Below are 20,131 nucleotides of genomic sequence, written 5' to 3' on the forward strand. Positions count from 1 at the left end.
TTTCCCAAATTTTTAAAATATAATCATGCCAATCTGCCAAGCACAGTTGCATGACTAGACACGTTCATTATCTCTGCAGTTTACCTAGGAGACAAAGTGTTTAACTACTTATGAGGAGCCTAGAGAAATTCATGGATGGTTAGCAATCTAAAGCTGTGCCCATAAGAATCCTGCCAAATATGTTAGAGCAGAAAATTTGCTCTGTTTTGTTTGTTGAGCATTGTTGAAACAGGCTTATAAGATGGGGGAACCATGATTTTAAAGTCCTTACTATGTACACATCCATATTACTATTATGGAAAGAACTTTGCTTTGGTCTTGAAGTTGGGAAAACATTTACTGGAAGAATCACTTCAGTTTCCTCCTCTATAAAAAAGGGATAAATACTACTAGCTTTACAGTTGTGTAAACCTATGAGTGCTATAAAAAGTGAGTTGTCATTAGGCATCTGAGAGGCAGAATGGACAATTCAAATCTTTCACTTTTGTCCAATTCAGTAAAGTTGCTGTAGGCTTGATATTTTGTAGTCAGGGAGAAAATTTCTCCCAAATTAATTTTGTTGATGAAAAATTAAAATGAAATGAGATAGAAGTGATGCCAATTCCATTGAAATTGAACCAAAGGAACCAAGCCTATCTCCTAGTCCCCTCCAGTGGAAGTGAGAAATAGCTAGGGGTACACTGGTAAATGTTTAGCAACAAGATTTAAAAAAAAAAAAAAAGTAAAATTATTTTTTTAAATTTAAAAGTATGCCTGATACACTTTTAAGTTTAATTTACAGTACTAACATTTTCTCCATCATTTTCTTAAACCTGAACAATCAACAAAACAAATCAAGCCCTAGTTTGTAACGTTTGTCTATTTCCTAGGTGTAAATGCTCACACTGAATATTTTACAAGCTGCTTTCCAGCCAGTTAGAAGAGCTAACTCCAACATAGCTCTGGAAGTAGCTATCATAAGCTTTGCCCAGGACACTCTATTCATTGAAGAAGGGGTAGAAAATTGTTCTTCTGACTCTGCAAAGATGTCATGCAAAATATCTATCCTAGGCTGCAGGACCCTGAACTAGGCTGGCCTGGATGGACCAGAGAAAGTCCAAGGGGTGAGCTACCCCTAATATTTAGATGTCTACATGGCATATGTCCCACTTGACTCACTGGCTCTGCTCCACCCCTTCTATAGAACAGCCTGGGTTCGTTAGGTATGAGCCCTTCCCATCCCTGACTGGCAGTTGCCCAAGGGGACGACTTTCTATAGTCACCAGCTCAGGTTGGTGGAGGGATAGCAGGAAAGGGATTAAAGAAAACCGTTCTCTCCTCTGGACCCCAGGAAACATGTTGCCCTTTTGGTTCCAAGAAGAAAAGAAACATAATGTTTTCTAATCTCCAGAAGCACTTTGAGAGCTGGCATCAACAAGCTGTTTTGGATCTCTAAAGGGTGATCTTGCCAAACTAGTTCAGGAAGAGAACTTTGGCTGAGCAGCCAATGAAATACAACATGGGGCTGTTTGGTCGTTTGTCTTTGTCTTTTAAATTGTAATTGATAGCATTGATAAACTGGAACACCAAGGAGAGAAGCAGGGCTAATTCAACACATCACTTCCCTACCACCTGGAGTCCTGCTGACTTTAGGAGACGCCCTAGGTAAAAAAAACAAACAATGGTATTCCATGGAAATTGTCTTTGTCAGAAAATATTCCTTTCCTTAACCTACTGCTACAGGACCTAAAATGATCCCATTGTGTACTGGTGATATCCAAGCTCCACAGATTTCCTTGATTTCTGTTTTCTCAAGTACAGATCATGCTCAGAATAGGGACAAGCAACGTCTCTCTCAGAGGCACAAGACTACAAATTAAGAAGCCTAACTTCTAGCCTAAGACTCACACCTAAAAGCAGGGTGATTTGGAGCATGTTACTTAAATTCTGTGTACCTTGCATTGAAACCTCACTATAACAATTAGACCTCAGCATGTGAAGGATCCATGATTCCATAGTCCCTCTACAGGTATGAATCACCACCCCTCCAAAATTTCACAGATGGTCTTCAAATATTCTTTTGTTCAATCATTTCAGCTGTGTCTGACTCTTCTCAACCCTATTTGGGGTTTCCTTGGCAAGGATACTGGAGAGGTTTGCTATTTCCTTCTCCAGATCATTTTACAGATGTGGAACTAAGGCAAACAGGGTGATTTGCCCCAGGGTCACATAACTTGTAAGTGTCTGTGGCCAGATTTGAACTCAAGAAGATAAGTCTTCCTGACTCCAGGACTGACATTCTATCAACAGCACTGCCTAGCTCCCCTCTTCAAATATTGCTGCTGCTAAAATATTCATAACCCAGTTGCCCACCTTGTGATGGGCCTTTCTGGATTTAGGAAGACTGGTCCTTGGAGGACAGACATGCTGGTCACCAAACTTAAACTTCCACAATCATTAAGAAACCAGAGTTACTCTCACACAACAATGTGGCATTGAAAGAAAATGAGGTCTGGCACCAACCACACGTCAGCAGAGGAGTTGACAATCATAATAATTCACATTTTTGCAGTGCTTTACCTTTTACAAAACATCTTTCTCACAATACTTCTGTGAGGTAGGTAGCAGAAGAATTATCATTATTATTGTTTTACCTCACAGGAAACAAGAAATTAAACATCTTACCCACAAAAATGGGCATAGAAACAAGGGTAGGAAGCCAGGGTTGCCAATCCCCAATCCAGCACCTCTCAGGAAATACTCGTAGACTTGTTTTTTAATATACTCTAGGAGTCAGTGAATAAAGGAGAGATATAGTTACAAAAAGATTTTATAGGAAGGTAGAGACTGCATCATAAACATGAATGAAGTGAGTATATTGATTATGCATTGTTGATGGAGCTATAAATTTATGCAATCATTCCAGAGAGCAGTTTGGAATTATACAAATAAAGCAGCTAAAATGCTCATATCCTTTGACCCAGAGATTTCACTGCTATGCAAATAAATACCCAAGGAGGTCACTGACAAAAAGAAAGGCTGGATACATAGCACACTAAAATATTTATAGTAGCACTTTTTGTGGTAGCAAAGAACTGGAAACAAAGTAGATGTCCATTGATTGGTTAATAAATAAAGACATTGTGACACATTAATGTAATGGAGCATCGTAGTGCTATAAGAAACAAAGAATATGGTGAATGCAGAGAAATATGGAAAGACAGTGAACTAATGAAGAGTGAAGTAAGCAGTGCCACAAAAGCGATAGATGCATTGATTACAACAACTTAGGAAAGAATGACAGCCACACAGCAAACAAGAATAGATTAAATTACAAAGAATGACCTTGGCTCCAAAGAAGACTCAGTTCCTCGTCTATAAAATGAGAGAGTTGGACCATATGACCTTTAAAGTTCCTTTCAGCTCTAAATCTATGATCTTGTGGACAAAAACAAGGGTATTTAGAGAAGGGGAAATGTTGGATAGAGGAAGACAGCCTGTCTTGGACATGTTGAATTTGACACATCTAAATGGTGATGTCCAGCAAGCAATTGGCAGCGTGTGACTAAAATTCAGGAGAGATCTGGGCATAATTTATGGCTTTAGAAGTAATGTGTGTAGAGGGAAGAATTGAGCCATGGAGAAGAGATGAGAACCCCCAGGGCTAGAGTGTTATAAGACAAGAAAACACAACGCAGGACAGAACTTAAGGGATACCCAGGCTTAGCAGGTAGGAGAAGGCTAAAGATTCAGCAAAGGGAGGTTAGGAAGGAATAGTCAGATAAGTGAGAACAGTGTTAAATATGCAGGAGGAAGACATAGTTGATGATGTCAAATGAAGAAGAAAAGTCAAAGCTATGAGAAAAGGCATAGGATTTAGCAGCTGACGTAGTATTGGTAACCACTGAAGGCAGTTTCAGTAGAGTGATGGGGTTGCAGTGGGCAGAGGAATGAATGGGTAGTGAGAAAATACAAACAGAGAGAGTGGAGAACTTGGCTTTCCAGGAACTTGGCAGTGAAAGGGAGGAAAGGTATAAAGCAATAGCTTGAGAAGATGGTGGGACTCCATGAACTTTTTCTTTTAAGATTATAGAAACCCTGAGGATATTTATAGGTAGCAGGAGGGAAAAAAATGGTATATAAGGAAAGATTGAAGGGGGTACAGGAAAATAGATGGTATAAGCTTCTGGAAAAGGCAAGAAAATATGAGATACAAGGCTAAAGGTAGGACTATTGGTTTTGGTGATAAGAAATACTATATCTTCATCAGAGATGGGAGAAAAGGAAGAAAGAACAGATAAAGATATGGAAAGATTCTCCTGAGAGAGGGGAACTTAGGGGACTTGAAGAGAGAAGTTTGAAATAGTTTCTGGGAGCATAATAGTCTAACAGGGAATTGCAAAGGGCTGTCATGTAGCATGGAGGGTCCAGTTGGAGTTATATAGCATGATAGGTAGTATCATGTAGTTCCAGTCAACTCATTTTTGTGTGATTTCTACTAGCAACAGTCATCAACCCATGGGTAAGGGTGCAAAAACTGACTCTGACATTAAGGACTGGAAATACTTGAATAGCACAAGTATAAGAAGGTAAGAGCTTTGGAGATGGAAGACTATATAGTTGAATGAATAAACTATAGTTTAGACAGTTAAAGGAGGAAATTAAGGCCAGATCAGAGTCAATGGACTGGTAAAATAAGAATGAAAAATATGAGATAAGGAAAAATAGGTTTATAGGTTTTCCCTGATTATATTCTACCCTATAGTAAGTATGTCATTGTGTGTGTGTAATGTATATACTGTAATATGTAGTATATATAATGTATATAGATGTAAATATAGATTAGATTATAGATTATAATCTATATATTTTAAATTTTACATATATATGGGTATGTATATCTATTTATAGTTTTGCATATACACATACAATTCTATCATTCTATCTATCTATCCATCTCTCTGTATTATATATCTATCCCTACATTATGAGAGACATCATGGCTTAGTAGATGCAGACTCGGTCTCTAAAGCCAAGAAGACCTGGATTCTAATATCATCTCTCACATATACTAGCTATTTGACTGTGGAAAAATCATTTAACTACTTAGTGTTCTAGTAGTCAAGTTTCTAAGACTGTAAGTTGCTTCTAGAAAAAATATTCTATACTTGTTGCCTCTCACTCCATTCTCAGTTACTTCCAATCTGGCTTCCATTCCTATCCCTCAACTGAAACAGATCTCTCCAAGGACATTAATGACTTTGATCCAAAGACCTTATTTTCATCAGCTCTCTAATAGCTTCTCTGTCTCTTGCTGGCTCCTTATGCTGAACTTCTATTACTATGAGGTTCAAATGAAATAGTAGGTGAAAAGCACTTTGCAAACCTTAAAGCACTATATAAATGCCAGTTATTATTATCATTTTCACTATTACTATTATTATGAAGAATTAAGAAGCCTCTTAGTAAATGTGAAAAAGGAAAGTGTAAAAGATATCTTGAAGCTTAACATTAAAAAACAAAACCTAAGATCATGGCATCAGGCCATCACTTCCTATCAAATAGAGGGAGAAGAAATGGAAGCAGAGACAGATTTTATATTCTTGGGTTCAAAGATCACTGCAGACTGCATCTGCAGGCATGAAATTAAAAATCTCTTGCTCCTTGGAAAGAAAGCTATGGCAAATCCAGAGAGCATACTAAAAAGCAGACATGTCACCTTGCCAACCAAGGCCCATATAGTCAAAGCTATAGTTCTTCCAGTAGCAATGTATGGCTATGACAGTTGGACTAAAAGGAAAGTTGATCACTGCAGAATCAATGCTTTAGAATTGTGATGCTGGAAAGACTTTGGAGAGTCCCTTGGACTACAAGGAAATCAAATCAGTCAATACTGAAAGAATTTAACTGTGATGGTTCATTGGAAGGGCAAATATTGAAGTGGAAGCTTAAATGTTTTGGCCACATAATGAAGACAGGACTCACTGGAAAGGTCTGATGTTGGGAAAGATTGAAGGCAAAATGAAGAGGGGGTAGCAGAGGATGAGATGGATAGACAGTGTCATGGAAACAATGAATAGAAACTTGGACAGACTTTGGGAGATAACGGAGGATAGAAGGGCCTGGTATGCTATGGGGACATGAAGACTAGGACACAACTGAATGACTGAACAAAGTTATTATTAGGCTAGTCACCAGGCCTCCAGTCTAGCAAAGACAAATTTATTCTCTGAGCATTCTACTGAGATCCAGCTGAACTCAAGCATTTTTACCGACTAATTAAGGATAAGCTGGTAAATGTTTAACAACCAGGCTCCACTGGCATTATTAACACTTTTTAAAGTCTAGAAAACAACAAAACAATGAGTCAATTCCTGATTTGTAGTTAGCTTATTTCTGAAGTGTAAATATTCATAGTGAAAATTTAACCATCAGCTCAACGAGTTAGAGCTGATGTGCTCCCTATTCTTATCCACTTCTCCCCCAGATTCCATGACAGTGAATTCTCGTTCTCCTCTCTGAGTACTCCCCTGCTTCTTGTGTTGGCTTCTCCTCCTTCCCATTAAAGATGTGTGTCCCCCAGTGTTCTGTCTTTGGCCCCCTTTTCTTCTTTCTACTACATCTTGATAGCTTCAGATATGATTCTGTGCAGATGATTTCCAACACTCCACATTTACCCTTAATTTTTTCCTGGATCTCCAGTCCTCTCTTACCACACATTTCCACTTGGATATCCCATCAGCATCTGAACCTCCATAATATCCATGACTGAACTCATCATCTTTTCCCCCAATCCTGATTCTCCTCCCAACAATTCTATTTCTGTGAGGTTGGCCACACCACCATCCTCCCACATATCCAGTTTCTTAATCTTGAGAGTTATTTTTGACTCTTCACCCTACCACCCACATCCAATCAGCTGCCAAATCCTATCCTTTCTGTCTCCTAAATATCTCTTACATTTGTCTCCTCCTCTGCACTCTTACAGAAGTCATCTTTGATCAGCTAGATTGTTAGAAGAGTTTCATAGTTGGTCCCCCTGCCTCTGGTTTCCCTGCTCCTCCAGTCTCCCTCTTTCCAATTTGTCCTCCACACAGCTGCCTGAGTCATTTCCCTAACATTACCAAGTCAGTTCTCTAGTAAAAAACAGAATAAAACTAACAAAAGCTTCAGCAGCACTCTATTGCCTCGCTGATAAAAAAAAAAATAGTGTGATCCTGGAATTCAAGGCCATTATGATTTGGTTCCAATCTTTCTCTTTATCCTTATTTCCCTTTATTCTGTGAGCAGAATGTAGTTAGGAAATTCCTTCCTGAGTTCTAATGTAGCCTCAGACACTAGCTGGGTGACCTTGGGCAAGTCACTTAACCCTTTTTGCCTCAGTTTCCTCAACTATAAAATGAACTGAAGAAAGAAATGGCAAATTACTCCAGTATCTTTGCAAGAAAACCCCAGTGGGGTCACAAAGAATCCGATACAACTGAACAACAACTCTACATTCCAGTCCAATTTGACTACTTTGTCTTCCCTGTCTGTAATGGGCTCCCTTCCCCATCTGCTGAAGTTCCTACCCTTCCTAAAGGCCCTTGTTCATGTTCCCCGCCCCCATACACACCCCAACCAAAAGGTAATGAATTCATAGGATTTATAGCTGGAAGAGACCTTGAACATCATCATATTCAACACTATGCTTCCCCCTCCACCTCCATATTATACTGAAAGAAAACTGAGGTCTATGAAGGTTAAATAACTTGCTTAAGATCATGTAAGTAGTAAGACTAGATTGGTGCCCAAGGTTCTTTCTTCAATGCCACAATTTCTCCTTCCACAAATTTTCCATTGCATTTTGCATGGCTTTACAATTATAATGTCCTTTGTATAATAATTATTTGCACACTTCTTTCCCTCATTAGATTGGAAGTTTCTTGAAAGTAAGGTCTGTGTCATATGTATTTTTGTATTCCCAAAGCTAACACAGTGACTTAAAATATGAATTACAATTATATTTATAATTTATATTATTTTGCATTGTATTATATATTTAATATGTATTAATGTCATTAATATATTATATTAAATAATTTATAATTATAAATATATACATTATAAATTACAATGGAATTAAATAAATATTTGTTGAACTGAATTTGAAAGATAACATTGCTGCCTTTTTTCTTATAAAATTCCAACCACTTGACTCATTTTTTCCACTTTTTCATTTGACCAAATCAGTGGGTCATATTGACCTTGTTTAGCGATAGCCAGTAACAGAGAGAAGAGAAGGAGACAGGAGTGTAGAGTAGACAAGCAGATGAAGGGAGAGAAAGGGAGAAGACTGTACAATGAAGATCATGGGGAGAAATTCTTAATTTAAAAGTTGTATTGTATGACAAGAGGCAGCATGGTATCACAGTGGACAGAATGCTAGACTTTGAGTCAGGAAGACCCAAATTGGCATTTCATCTCAAACATTTACTAGCTATAGATTCCTCTGAGTGACCATGGACAAGTTAATGTACTTCTAGGAGTCTCATTCAGGATTCCCTAGTATGCATCTTCTAAATTACAAATGGGATGTAATCTACTTTGGTAGAGGAGGTCTCCACACCACACCAGGAGTTCCCTGCTCTGAGGAAATCATATTGTGAAAAAAGTAAACCAGAGAACTGAAGAACAGCAAATAGTAGCATCATCCTCAAGTATCCTGCCTTTTAGCCACGAGTAGACATTCTGAAATTTTTCCTGACTTGTTCCAACAAGATAGTCTCACGCTAGGCTTCTAAGTTAGGACTAAGTTTTTCACAGACACTATCTAAGAATTAAAGTAACATGTTCTGTCCTTCTAACCAATGGTACAGGGTGGCTAGGTTACCACCCAAATGACATTTTTTATTAGATTTTTTAAGAAATTGTTATATTTTGAGTTTCAGATTGTCTCCCTCCTTCCCAACCCCACATTACAGATGGCCGATATTTGATAGACAGAAGACAGACGGATAGATAGATAGATAGATAGATAGATGGAACCATGTAATACATACTTCCATATGCCAGTTCTTTCTCTGGTGGCAGATGGCATTTTCCTTGATAAGTACTTCGTAGTTTATTTGAATATTCATATTACTCAGAATAGCTTAGTCATTCACAGTTACTCTTTGAACAATATTGCTCTTATTGTATACAACTTTCTCTTGGCTCTGCTATTTCACTCTGCATTATCTCATGCAAGTCCTTGCATGTTTTTTAAAAAAATCAACCTGCTCTTCATTCTTATAGCACAGTAGTATTTCTTCACAATCATATACCACAACTTATTCAGCCATTCCCAAATTGATGGGTGCACCTTCACTTTCCAATTCTTTCCCATTTTTAGATTTTACTATATTATCTTAGTAGTCATTTGTTAAAATGACCTCCAATTTTCTCCAATTTCTCTAAGAAGGAACTGATTCATTGTGAAACTATGTTCCAGCCCAGAGTCATAAGCAGCTACAAAGGAATTTCATTATCCTGTGGCAAACCCACACCTTGACAGATAAAGAAAGGGTTCTTTTGTTCCTGGTCAATGTTCTTCCTTTTACAGGCTGGGTCTACACACAACATGAACGCTTCTGGATAATTTAATTATTCTGATAAAAAGGAAAAACAACTAGACCAGTTACTTAGGTATAGACTGGCATTTCTTCAGTCACAGCTTCATGATGCCAAGGTTGAGAAATAAACTATTCAGGGTATGCTTCTGCCTATGCCCATACCACCAATGAGAAAGTCAGTAAAACAGCAGGCTGACCCTACCAACCCTAGTTAATAATAATAATAATAATAATAAAAAGGTATGAATTCCTGACCAACACACACACACACACATACACACACACACAAACACACACCAACGCCACTATTATTACTAAATGGATTAAAAATTTTTGTCAAAATGTTGACAAATTACAGACCCTCTTATCTTCCTTCAAATGCCTACAAGACATCTCCCCTTGGACAGCTTGGTGACATCAAAATCTCTAAGTATCAAAAACTGAGGTCATTTTCTTCCCCTCTTCTCTCCTTTATCCCCTTTTTCTCTGGCTCCCAACCCCTATTTGCAGTAGCATGTTACCTAGTGGAACCAGTTCATGATGAAGTTGAAGGTACTTTCCTGAATTTCACAGGATTCCATACCTAAGAAAGATGGTTGGAAGAGAGCTTCAGGCCATCAGAATCTCTCACTGCCACTAGTGATAACCTGACCATCAGGGAGCTCATAGCTTTTTTCAAGAGAGGAGCAAGAGGCAGCAGTGGCCATCTCCTGCTCAAAGTCTAAGGTGATGTAACACAGCTTCTCTTTGATATCAAGCATTATTTCCCTCTCAGCTGTGGTAGTGAAACTGTACCCTCTCTTGGTCAGGATCTTCATGAGGTTGTCTGTTACGATACCAGCGGTATGAGCAGAGGCAGGGACAGCACAGCCTGGATGGCACTGTATATGACTGGGTATTGAAAGTCTCAAATATAATTTGAGTCATTTTTTCTCTGTTGGCTTTGGGGTTCAGAGGGGCTTCTGTGAGTAGCACCAGGTGCTCTTTAGGGGTCACGTGGAGCTCACTGTAGAACATATGATGCCAGATCTTCTCCATATCATACCAGTTAGTGACAATATCATGTTCAATGGAGTATTTTAGGGACAGAATGCCTCTCTTGCTCTGGGCATCATCCCCTTGTCTTTCTGGCCCATATGCACCATCATACCCTGATGTCTGGGGTTCCCAACAATGGAAGGGAAGCAACCAGAGGGGCATTGTCTCCTGCAAAGCCAGCTTTGCACATTCCAGAGCCATTATCAACAACCAGAGCAGCAATGTCATCCTCCAAGTGGCAAGTTTAAACCCTTAAGAGAGAGAGGAGGTGATGCCTTTCTGGAGGCATGGGGGAAGCAAGTGCCCACTGAGTGAAAGAGCTCACAGTTACCTATTCTATCATTTTAAAAAAGGTATACAGAGATGACAAAAGGGTCAATGACAAAGGAGTTGTGGAAAGACAGGCTCATCAACATATGGTTAGTAGGAGTCATGCTAAAATAGTGAACAAAATGTCCATAGCCTTTGACCCAGAGGTCCTACTGCTAAGTGTGTGCCCAAAGAGGTCATAGAGAGAAAGAACACCTTCATACTTATATAGCAGCACTTTTTGTAGGAGAAAAGATCCTGAGACAAAGTAAGTACCCATACATTATGGAATCACTAAATTGTGGTACATGAACATAGTGTAATATGACTGTACCGTAAGAATTAAGAAATCATAAAAACACAGGGAAACATTAGAAGATATATTAATAGATGTAAGGTGAAGTAAGTAGAACCAGAAAAAAATATACACAATAACCACCACAATGTAACTGAAAAGAAAAACAAAAAAACAAACTCAACACTGTCTAATTATAATGACCAAAGTGGGGTCAAGATAAAAAATATATCTCCCTCCCTTCACTAGAGAAGTGGGGGCCTATGGTTGTGGAACATAGCATACACATTGTCAGACTCAATTAATAGGTTAGTTATGAAACTGCTTTCTTTTTTTCTTCTTTCTATTTTATTATTGATTTTCAGGGATGTTTCACTGGGCAGGGAAAAGAGAAGGAGATATAGAAAGTGTCCCAAAAAGTCTTAGTGCACTTTGATAAATACAAATATTTAGAAATTAATGTTATGTAAAAACAGGATATCAATTGTTGATTCTCTATCAAAATACAGAGTGGAAAAAGTAAATGCTTGTTGAATGAAAAAATTAAATCAAGTTCAGTGTCAATAATATGTTACTTGTTCTGGAGAGAAGTGAAACAGGCCTGAGGCAGTTGTGGTGCAATGGGAAGGGCTTTGTCCTAAGAACCAGACTTACTCCCTATTTGACTTCCCACAATGGGTGGTCTTTCAGGGTCTCTTACCAAAGGAGGGCATTGGATTTGATAATCTTTTAGATCCTTCAAAGTTCTCAGATTCTATAACCACTTGTGAACAAGAAGGTCAAAGAAAGGAAAAAAGATAAATCTGGTAAGTTGTCCATCATCTCATCAAAAAGGGAAAAAAATAACAATAGCCAGAGGCTGAGAGTAAGTTCTTAATACTACTGAGAAAAGAAACAAACCAAGTCAACTAATGTTGAGTTCCACCTTTGCAAACAGGTAGGAGTCAGCAGACTAGGCCTCTGTGTACTGGGCTTCTGAAAGAGGCCAAGTTTAAGTAGGGTTGGGCTATTTGGATGGAAAGTGTCTAATCTCCCAACTCCAGGAAGAGGTATTAATGACTCAGTAGGTTAAATCCTGTTGCTTTTTAAAGTATTTAGTAAGTATGCGATAATAGTAACACCCTTGGGAGATCCTCTTTTTCCCTTTCCCCATATGACTTGCCTTGCTTACAAACTGTTTGGAGGTTGAAAGGGGGCTTCATAAAAGTCAGACAGGAGATGAATTTATAAAGCAGTAAGCTTTTGTGACAGCATATTTTAACTCACACAAAGACCAAGGCCTAACATGAGACTCAACGGAGATGGGAAGAGAGGGTTAGGCAGAGACAATCAAAATACAACTGGGGAGGTCTCTAGGAACAAAAAGGGAGGTGGGTATCAGGGATGATTTTGCAAAAGTCCATTCTTTGACTGGATTAGGTTTTGCCACTGCTCATCACTCCTCCTAGTTGGTGGGTGGGATACCTGAGTCCTTCATCACCTCCACATCAGGATAACTAACTCAGGATTATATAAGGAGTGTGTAGGTTCTATGTCAAGCATTCCTGATTGCTTTTCCATCTCAGATCCCATAGGTAGGGATAGCTCTGGATTGACCAGGGAAGCTCCAGATGTTCAGACAAGGGAGAAGAGATTTTTCAGCATGGAGTACGTGGAAGTTTTAGAAAAAGATAGGAGGCTATGAGTCAGGAGAAGGGACAATTTCCAAAGCAGAGATAATCTGTTGCAAGTGCTCAGAGAGACAAAAGTAAAATCAAAACAAACCCCAGAAATTCTTTGGATAACCACAAGACTGAAGGTCAGTAGAGTGGCCAGGTGACCCTGAAAATTAGGTCTGTGTCCTCTCAGCTGTGTGGTTCCATCAGACAGCAGAGAACCTAAGGTTCCTACTGCTCTTGAAACTACCTCCATGAACCCCGAGGAATCAGATGAACACAAATCTTTGCTCACGTATGATTCTGCCAGTCCAAGAAACCTGGTCAGAAATAGAAGCCCTGCATGACTCTGTTTGTAGCTCATCCCAAAATAAAAGAAACACATTAGATTGAGGAAATTCCCATTTTTTTATAACAGCATACAACTCTTCAGACACACATCTTTTGCATAAATCAAGGCACGTTGCTGATGATGCATAAAATTTAGAGCTGGGAAGATTCTTTAGAGAGCTTCTGAGTTGTAAGCAGATGAGGAATTATTACCCTCACTTACAGGTAATGAAGTTTTACTTTTCTGTAGTGCTTAGCAATTTACGATGTACTTTTATCACAATTACTTGAGGACAATGGTGCAGGTATCACAGAATCATAGAATCTGAGAGTTAGAAAGAACCTCAGTGACCAACTAGTCCAATTCACACACAAAAGGAATTCCCATTGTAACATACCCAACAAATCTCATTATCCTCATTTTACAGATGAGAAAACTGAGCCTCAGGGAAGTGAAGTAAATTGCCTAAAATCATGTAGATAGAAAGGGTCAGGACCAAGATCTTTTACACCACCACACTGCAACTGTTGTGTCTCAGATAAGAGTAAGAGGGTCTGATTTAAATCCCACTTCTTAGGCAGGAAGGCAGTCATCTGGAATTTATTAAGAGCTCTCTGTGCACAAGGTAATATTGTAAGCATTGGGGATACAAAGAAAGGCAAAAGAGAGTCCCTGCCTTCAAGGAGTTCATAGTCTATGGGAAAAGTCAAGAGTGTGCTTGTAAATGTTTAATGACTTTCTCTCATAGTTTAATTTGCATTATTAACTTTTTCTCCATCACTAAACAATAAAAAAGAGCCCTTATTTGTAGCATTTGCAGATTTCCAAGGTGTGAATGCTCACATTGAGAATTTAACAAGTGGGTTTTGGTTAGGACTGAATCTAATGGATCTCTAGGAGGAAATGACAGTCTAATTGATCTGCTTCTGAAGTTCACAATATTTGTCCTTAGATGAGTAGGTTGCTGAACTTCCATGGACTTCATTTTCCTCTTCAGCAAAATGATGAAATTGGAATAGATAGCCCTTAGGTCCCTTCCAGCTACAGATCTATGATTCCCAGATCCGAGACACTAGAATTATCAAAGGTTCTACATGTCAAGTGAAATAAAAGGAAAATGAACAAGGCACGAAGGTGGTGTTAAAAAAGATCATCTCCATCTCTATCCAAAGATCATCTACAGCAATATGGTGCTACGCAGGATGCGTAGCCAAAGATCCACCACTCACTACCTATGTGACCTTGGACAAGATACTTAGTGAGAGGGTTGAACGAGAGGGTTGAACTCCCTAAAGTCCCATTCAGCTCTTAATCCTTTGAGTCTCTGACTATCTGGCAATATGGTCAATAACCCAAAAAAGTTGGAGAGCAGCCTATCGCAGTGGGAGTAGGATTTAGGAGACGGATCTGGCTTCTAAGTCTGGCTCAGATGCTAGGGTAATCTTGGGGAAATTACCTAACTTCTCAGCTTCAGTTTCCTCATCTGTCAGCTGAGGTGTTTGAACCAAATTATCTCTACAATCTTTTCCATCTCTAAGTCTCTGTGTAATGGGCAATTCAACCTAATTGGTATAATCAATTGTCTTCATCATAATAGAATGAGTCATTATCAAATGACCAGAAAGAAGTGCAAACTTACCAAAGATGGTAGAAGGGTGTGAAAATGGATATGATAACTACTTTGATTTGCTTGAACCCCCAACCTCATTATCAAGATAACTGAGGGAAATTGTATGGGACTGATTTGACCAATACAGAATGGCTTGACAAACCAATAGTTTTTGTTTTGGTGAACAAGAGTGAAAACTAGCTGGAAGTGCAGAATCAGTGACCCTAGAGCTAGCTTAGCTCGAATCAGCCTTGAGTAGTCTCTAGAGATAAGTTGGTGAAGGTGATGCACCCCTTGCCAGAGTTAGCTCAGTGGTTGGGAGGATCTGAAAGTAAGTGTGGGAAAAACAAGATATTAGACTGTCTACCAAACTGAAAGTCTACAGAGCTGTTGCGCTGACCTTATTATTGTATGCCTGTAAATCTTGGACACTATACCAACTCCATGCCGGGAAGTTGAATCACTTCTATTTGAATTGTCTTGGGAAAATTCTAAAGATCACCTGGCAGGATAAGGTGCTAGACACTGAGGTCCTTTCTCAAGCTAAACTGCCAAGCATTCAAACTCTACTTCAGAGAGTGCAACTCCAATAGGCTGGCCACACTGTTCTAATGCTAAATGTATGCTTACCTAAAAGACTATACAGAAAACTCACGTAAGGAAGGCATTCACATGGTGGTCAGAAGAAGCAATACAAAGATACTCTCATTGTCTCACTGAAGAACTTTGGAATTGATTGCATCACACGAGAGACACTGGCAAAAGACTCCCCCCACCCCAACCGACATGGCGTGCCTGCATTAAAGAAGACACTGCTCTATGAGCAAAGCAGAATTGCAGGAGCTCAAAAGAAATGTGAGATGCACAAATTTAGACATTTCCCCCCCAAATGTTCATATGGACTATTTGTGCCCGACCTGTGGTAGAACATTCCAAACTTGTATTGGTCTGATCAGCCAAAGTTGGACCCACTGTAATTGACTCCATAGTGATTATCATTTGGCCCTCTTAGAGAATGGAGGACAACAACCAACCAACCTATCAGCTAGCCTTGGATTCTCAGAAATATTCTATTTTTATAGGACTTTTAGAGACATCTCCTTATTTTGTTGTTTATGTTCGAGCCTTGAACTGTCTAGGTTCTTTTTGTTTGATGTATCAAAAGGTTACAGTCTTTGTACCTGGAATTCCTTATTTCCCTACTGCCTGCCGCTCGCCCTCCCTTCATGCCTGGAGACACACCCGGTTTCCTCCTTGGACCAGTTAATTCCTCACCTTCATTTATCTGAAAATAATATAAATTATATCCCTGCTTTCCCCAAATGAGCTGTTTCAGCATTAGGCTATCTGTTCCACATGATCAAACGATACCTGCTTAATACAGATCACTCTATTTTACAGGCTTCATCTCCCTCAGGTTTATTACTTCATGTCTGAAGAAGAGAGGAATTTGGGTACCCAACATCCTCTTCCCTCTGGGGAAAAAGAGATCCAGATTCCTTAGGGCACATGCCTCATTTTACAAGGCAATGGTTAAAAAAAAGAATGTAGTGAAATGCTAATCCAGAATGGTCATTTAAGTGGTCTGTGCTTGCCCAATTTAAGTGAAATTTTCCATTTCCATCTTAGCACTTGACTTTGTACTTCCAAAGCCTTAGATGAACTAACTCATAATCATTAAAGGAATCAATTCATTTTCTATAACATCCTTGATGTCTAAACTATCAACAAGTCAATCATGCTCTATTTTGACTCATTATCCTTCCCTTGTAATTTTCATGCTTTACCAAGTTTGATCCAAGTAGTTTCCAAATTTCAGTCATGGGTGTAATTATCTATATACACATTGCTCACATATATGAGTATAATATATGAATGTTTAAAGGAACCCAGGATTCTTTGGGATTTCAAAAAATATATACTGTTCTCATAGAATCATAGAATGTCAGAGCTGCGAGAGACTTTAGAGACCATTTTGTCTCTCACTTTCATTTTACAGATGAGTAGAGCCAGGGACAGTGAGATTTTACCCCAGAGTGTCGATGTCCAGGGCAGCACACTTTCTCCACAGAAGTTGTTCCATAACATCCCTTCTCTCTCTTTCTCTACTTGTGCACTCAACCATATGGTACAGTGTCTTCCCCAGGCCCCAGTCTAATTCTTCGTCTGTAGGATAACACTTCACATTCTTACAGACAGCTTCCTCCTGGTTTTGTCACCTACTAGCGGGGTTGTTGTTGTTTAGTTGTGTCTGACTCTGTGATCTCATTTGGGGTTTTCTTGGCAAAGACACTAGAGAGGTTTGCCATTTCCTTTTCCAACTCATTTTACAGATGAGGAAACTGAGGCAAACAGGTTTAGGTGACATGTCCAGAGTCGCACACCTAGTAAGTGTCTGAGGCCAGAGTAACCATGGGCAAGTCATTTATCACATTCTCTCCTCCTTGATTCTGTTTTCTGTTTTTGCCAAAGACCCTACAGATTAGGCAGCTAAGGACCATTAACGTTGCTTTTCCAAGGTCACAAAGCTAGTTAGTGATAGAACTGGGATCCAGTTCTCTACATATCTAGTCTATAACTGTTGGTAACATCTCTGATGATTATTATACAGCTTTTATTCCACCTTTAATGTATACTCCTTATGTGACCCTGGACAAATCATACAACTTCCCTGGGCCTCAGTTCGCTCATCTGTAAAATGAGGGGGTTGATCTAAATGGCCTCTGAGTTTCTTTCTTCAAGCTCTTAGATCTGTGACCCTATCACAGATACCTATTATAAGGCACTTTGTAATAATAAGGCATTATGTAAATGTGTGTTGTTTTTAAGTGCAAGCCACACATGATTCCTCAGTCATATTTTAGCAAATAGTTCAAATTACCCTTTATTCTGTTTTAGTAGACAGTCGTGCCCAACACAATGCAAGCTCTCCCCCCCCACACAGCTTTTTCTTTTGGATTGAACCTGAGATGAAACTCCATCTACCAATACAAATCACTTGCTCTTCAATTTATATCTTAATTGCCTAGAGCAGTGAGAGGTTAATTGACTTGCCCTAAGTCACATCCCTGGATGTGTCAGAGACTAGACTCTCTAGAACCCAGATCTTCTCATCTTCATGATCTGCTCCCTAACCATTCCATTATGCCTCTCCCATAAGTGTCCTCCAAGCAGCAGACAATAAATATCTCTTCAGTTCAGCAATAAAAATATTGATATCAATAATCATGTGAAGCTGATTGAAATGGACTGGAATTGGACTGGGAAGGGAAAAGGAAAAGGATGGGTGATCTACAAAGGAAAGAAGAGGCATGTACTACAGGAAAGAAGGAATGCGTCTAGGTTTCTATTCTTTGCCTTCACCTTTTACCCCTTCCCTTTTACCTACTAATTATTATGGGCTCTGGTGTCTAAATTCTGTGTTTGCAAAGGGCCAATGGTCAGTCCCTAAAAACTGAAGTTCCATCCAGCATTCTAAGAAAATTCAGTGATCACAAGTTTGTGGAAAAATAACTTTTTCATAGATTTATAGAAGCTTAGAACTGGAAGAGATCTTACTTAGACAGTTCAAAACTTTCATTTAATAAGTGGGGAATCCAAGGTTCAGAGGGGCTAAATTATCCTCCCCATGTCACACAGAGAAATTGAGACTTGAGCCCAGTCTTCCCCATTTATTAATCTTTTTGCTAGTATCATAGGAATCTTTCCACTAAATAGATCCCTCTTATCATAAAGAACTTAACAAGCAATCCCTCAAACACCAAAAAGTTAAATAATCTAGAAAGAAAAACATTAAAAATGAGAGAAAGAATGCATTAACTAACCCTCAAATAATAACTCCAGTAAGAAGAGCTCAAGGTCTGGGGTCAGAGCATCTGAGTTCAAAACTCTTCTCTAACACTTACTATTTGTGTAACCTTAAACCATGTCATTTAACCTCCCTAGGTCTCAGTTTCCTCATTTATAAAAAGAGGGGGTTAGATTAGATGGCCTCTGAAGTCCCTTCCAACTCCAAATCTTCGATCTTTTGACTTGTTTCAAACCCTTGCTTTGCTATATAGCAAACATGTGGCCTTGGGAAAGTTCTTTTTAAATCTCTGAGTCTCAGTTTCCTCATCTGTAATATGGGGGAGGGAATTTCTGAGCTCCCTTCTAGATCTAGAGCTATGATCCTAGGACCCCCACCTTTCATTGCCAAAAATGCATCAAAAGGATTATCACCATGAAACTGTATTAGTGGGCATGAGTTGCTGGGACAGCTGACTACTCTTTAAAACAGGCTTAGGGCTGGCAGAAGGAATTGTGCATAAAAAATCTGAAGTCTGCAACTAAAACCTCTTACAGACTTTTAATAACAGAAATCAGAACTGATGAGTCAAAGTGTTCCTTTAAAAAAGCAAAGCAATCATTTTCCCCCAGAGGCTCAAATTTCAGGTCTTAGGATAAGTCTTAGAGACTTGGGTCAGGGGAGGGAAGGGGAAGAGAGAGCATCCAAAATAATCAATTCCATTTCCTGTTCTACATAGGTAACAAGAGCCCTCTGATCAAAGGGTCTTTGCAAACAGTACAGCTACCTTATTATCAGAATCATGAAACAACTCTACCCGAGAAACTGCTTTATATCAAAATCCAAACATGACACTGGTACTAAGAAATAAAGTTGTCTTACCCCTAAAAATAACCGAGACAATTGGATCGGGTTTCCCAAATTTCCCTTTAGGGATATCGCTCGCAGACTCCACAATGACCCGAAGCATGGTTGCTGGACTTGAAATAGGCTGTTAAAATCATGAAATGAAGTTTGGAAAGGTAGTACCGCATCTAAGCTTGCAGCTCCTCTGAGAACTAGCTGAGCAAAGAGGGCAGGGAATGATTTGCCTGCAGTATAGGAGGGAAGGAGGGGAGGGAGGGTGAATTTAAAAAAAAAGTCAAATGGGTGGATCTCTTGCCAGATTATTTACTAAAGGCAATCTGTAAACCGATACCCCCAAACTCCCCATTTTTTATTCAGAAACAGGCAGTAGCAACTTGTGAAATCTGGAAAGATGGAAGTGAAACTTCTTAAACTCCAACTAAAAATATTAATGTGCAATATATAGAACTAAAATAGATTTAGGGTTAATGATTAATGTGGAAAGAGCTAAAAATGATGCCGCTGTTTGACTCTTTTGGAAGCAGTTCTTGAAGTAGAAGATGGTTACTTAAATAAACACCAGGTGGCTTGGACATACCTGAGCTTTGAAAAGAAAGGTCTTTAACTTTGGTTAGTCATGGTGCCTTTCATTTTAGTCGTACCTTTTCCCCCCTCACACACCCAAAGGT

The 20,131-nt window shown here is 39.1% G+C and overlaps 1 protein-coding gene across 4 annotated transcripts in view; it reads right to left on the reverse strand.

The window, feature by feature from the left end:
• Positions 1-19,678, reverse strand: part of MYOF (myoferlin) — a 143,197-nt gene extending 123,519 nt beyond the window's left edge. For all 4 annotated transcript variants that reach the window (XM_072625447.1, XM_072625459.1, XM_072625453.1 and 1 more), the window contains exon 1: positions 19,479-19,678. In XM_072625447.1, the coding sequence (XP_072481548.1) occupies positions 19,479-19,566 (88 nt within the window). In that variant the 5' untranslated portion in view covers positions 19,567-19,678. The remainder of the gene's footprint in view (positions 1-19,478) is intronic.
• Between the last annotated feature and the right edge of the window lie 453 nt (positions 19,679-20,131).

Source organism: Notamacropus eugenii, chromosome 1 (assembly GCF_028372415.1).
Source record: "Notamacropus eugenii isolate mMacEug1 chromosome 1, mMacEug1.pri_v2, whole genome shotgun sequence".
NCBI lineage: Eukaryota > Metazoa > Chordata > Mammalia > Diprotodontia > Macropodidae > Notamacropus > Notamacropus eugenii.